The sequence below is a fragment of the Aphanomyces astaci genome (assembly GCF_000520075.1).
Source record: "Aphanomyces astaci strain APO3 unplaced genomic scaffold supercont1.2, whole genome shotgun sequence".
Lineage (NCBI taxonomy): Eukaryota > Oomycota > Saprolegniomycetes > Saprolegniales > Verrucalvaceae > Aphanomyces > Aphanomyces astaci.
Window position 1 is genome coordinate 1,818,616 of NW_009798265.1, and position 3,712 is coordinate 1,822,327.

The 3,712-nt window shown below is 47.1% G+C and overlaps 1 protein-coding gene across 1 annotated transcript; it reads left to right on the forward strand.

Moving 5' to 3' along the window:
* Positions 1-1,034: 1,034 nt before the first annotated feature.
* Positions 1,035-2,443, forward strand: H257_01538 (hypothetical protein; the record flags this gene model as incomplete). Its single annotated transcript, XM_009824794.1, has 2 exons — positions 1,035-1,655; positions 1,703-2,443. 2 exons carry the CDS (start codon positions 1,035-1,037, stop codon positions 2,441-2,443), a joined length of 1,362 nt encoding a protein of 453 aa, XP_009823096.1.
* Positions 2,444-3,712: the final 1,269 nt, after the last annotated feature.

The window sequence follows — 3,712 nt, forward strand, 5'->3', positions numbered from 1 at the left end:
TGCCGCTGTGGCCAGGCCGCGATATGACCCACACGGCAAAAAGGAATGGGACGGCAAGGTTGGTGTTTGGCCCTTCGTTCAAGTGACGCCAGCGCAGCGTGGAAGCAAGAACAGGTCGAAGGGCGCCATGGTCACCACCCCACAATCCGTCGACGCACCATTTTATTTTAATACAATATTAAATAAGGTTGTCCCCGCCATCCAGGAAAAGTTTCCTAGATGTGGCAGACGGGGTAATGTGCTGATCCAACAAGACAATGCAAGCCCGCACAGAAATGTAACGACAGAAAAGCTTTGTGCACATGGAGTTTGTGGCATTGGAGTGGCTAACCAACCCCCGAACAGCCCCGATTTCAACGTGTTAGATTTAGAATTCTTTAATTCTATTCAAAGCCTACAGTACCAAAAGTGCACTCGAACCATCGAGGAGCTTATTGTGCACTCGAACCATCGAGGAGATTATTGTTGCTGTAGAAAATGCGTTCTATGAGTTGCCGACTGACACGCTTGCAAAGACTTTCGTAACCCTTCAAAAAGTTATGGAATTGTCCATTGAAATACATGGCAGCAACGAGTATAAGCTTCCTCACATGAAGAAGGACGCTCTCATTGCAGACTTTGCATCGTATAATGTCTAGTTTGACGCCTCGTCCACGAGAGCGCTTTGGCTCATTTGAATAGCCGACTTGGTGAGGAGGTTCACCTCGATGCCATGGTCAAGTCTCTTGAATGAGACATTAAAAAAATACAATAAAATTTTTGGTGCGGGTTATGGTGTTTTGGAGTGGCATACAAAAAGCTAGTCGTTTCAATTGCCCAGTGCATACTTTAATCAAGTGAAAATCTACCTGACAGTTTTTGTGGAACGGAGTAGTATAAAACTTCGTATCTCCTTCATTTCTACTCCGTTTTGCTTCATATCACTTGCAATCGACGCGTCTTGCGGCGGAAATATTGCTAGCACTGCTGAATATTGCTAGCACTGCTGAGAACCCTGAAATTCCGTAACGTGCCCACGTTACGGAAGTTTGATCATGCCCATCCCAAGGTCTGGTCGTGAGTTTACGAACGACCAGCGCACGGCAATCTACCATGCCATGCTCGAGATCAAAGTAAACGGTGTTGCACCTCGTGGAGCCATGCGTTCCCTTTGCGAGCAGTATGGAATCACTCGGCAGGGGATGTCTCGCATCTGGAAGCTCGGACAACAGACCAAGGCCAGCCTTGGGTGCGCGAATGTCTCTTCCCGCAAGCGTGGCAACTATGGACGCCGTCCGAAACACACAGACAGTGAATTCGAGGCCATGATCAAAGCTGTCCCAAAGTTTGCATGCTCTGCCTACCGCAGCTTGTCGGCAGCCACCTCGATACCCTTGCCAACCCTGTGGAAGCTGCTCCAACGGAAGCTCCTGCCCCGTCGAACGAGCAGATTGAAGCCCATGCTGACACCAAGCCACAAGACGCAGAGGATTGATTTCGTCCGTGGTTTCGTGCGTCAACAAGGCCAAGGGTGTTACAAGTGGCACGACATGATGGACAGAGTCCACATTGACGAGAAGTGGTTCTACGTCACCAAGGTGAACAGGATATACTACATGTGGCACGATGAGGAAGTACTGCAGCGCAAGTGCAAGTCGAAGCGCCATATCAAAAAGGTCATATTCTTGACCGCAGTGGCACGGCCACGCTTTGACTTTGCAAGGCACACCATCTGGGACGGGAAGCTTGGCACATGGGCGTTCGTCGAAACTCATTTGTCGAAGCGATCAAGCAAAAATCGCCCGCGTGGTACCCCGGTGACGACTCCGGTGATAGTGACGAAGCCCCTGTACCGCCGTTACCTCTTGGAGCACGTGCTGCCTTCGATTCGTGCGAAATAGCCTGGGCCGAGGAGCCACCCAATTTACGTCCAGCAAGACAACGCGAGCCCCACGTCAACAACGATGACCCTGCCATTGTGTCTGCTGGGCGCGCCGATGGATGGGACATTCGTCTGGTTTCGCAGCCGCCTATGAGTCCTGACTTTAATATTTTGGACCTAGGGTTCTTCAACGCAATTCAGGCGTTGCAGCATCAGAAGGTTTCCCGTTGTGTCGACGACCTCCTGACTGCTGTCAAGGATGCCTTCGTGGATTTGGATTGGAAGGTTTTGGACAAGACCTTTATGACTCTACAAAAGGTCATGGATGAGGTATTCAAAATCGTTGGTGATAACGTTTACCGTCTTCCTCATCTCAAGAAGGGTCAAGCCTTCAAGGAAGCTCGCCAAGTTCTGCGGCCAAACTGCGACGAGGATGTGTGCTCTGCGCTTGACGCAATGGACCGGCGCTTTGAGTATGAAGAACGCGTTGAAGCTTTGGTGCATTCACTTTCGAACACTTTGTCGGTAGAAAACTCCAACATCGATGAGATTTGTGGATTAGTCGATGCTGTGAATATCTGAACATTGAACATGCATCATATCATGTAGAGTCTGGTCGTAGAATCATTGAATAAAAATACGGCTTTTGGGTCCAAATCGAATAAAATCACATACAATTCCCAATATAATATAATCCACTAACACTGTAAATAACTGTCAACAGTATTCACGAACGGAGGAAGTACTCCGGAGTAAGAGCATCTCCACCGCAGTTTTGGGAGGTCCGGTTATATTTCGGGCAAAACACACTGCCGTTAAAAGTTTCGCCCAAATTTGAAGGCTTGTACGTATCTATACTAAGCATTTGTATCCAGAATTATCAGAAATAACCAGGAGAGGTGACGGTCACTCCAAATTCGTCGAAAATACCCGAAGTTACACATCAATTGGAGGTCTGGTTATAAAGGCAGTTTTACACAGTGTACAAGTAGGTTATACCTATAAAATCACACGCAAAACACACATTGTGGATTATAAAGGGACCAAATTTAGAGGTGCGGTGGAGATGCTCTAAGACAAGGATTATTCCGGATAATATTCGGATGAGGCTGTGCTTCACATGAGGCTATAAAGCTGCTCCCTGTGGATTGACTGTGAGGACTTTTTAGATTTTTGGGGAGGTCTGGTTATATTTCTGGCAAAACACACTACCGTTAATAGTTTCGCACAAATTTGAAGGCTTTTATTTATACTAACGTTAGTACTAGGCTCCCGATCGAATTGGTGACTTACTGCCAAATTACAAGTTCCCTTCCAAAACATACGTGCACAATTTGCAAATATGACACCATTATGCAACATACCAACCAATTGGGAAGCTACTTGATTTATGAATGAAATATTGCCAAAATTCCAAAAGACTCTCAAACATAGTAAACGACAATCATGCTGACAATATACCAATTAACTAACCAAGCAGGTCCTATACACCGAACTTTGGAGAGCACAAATTTCAACAATATTATTGGCCAGCAACTGCAATGAAATTCCCACCAACATGAATGGTGGCGAATTAAGGCTAATCAAAAGAGCTCACAGTTCACTTCATTTGCACACTTTGCATCCTGTTGTCAATGTGCGTCACTTCCATCATCGAATCCCTGCAAGAGCAGCATGCTGTGGACCAAACTAACTTGGCCGAATGCCTCCGCACGCATGGGGACACCATCGACCAGCACGACGACTTAAGCGAGTTCGCGCATCCCATCATCGACGCCATCCTGGAAGAGTCGGGATGTGATGGTTTTAAAACCATGTGCAACTTCACCAGTGCCGAGTTCGAGATCCTTT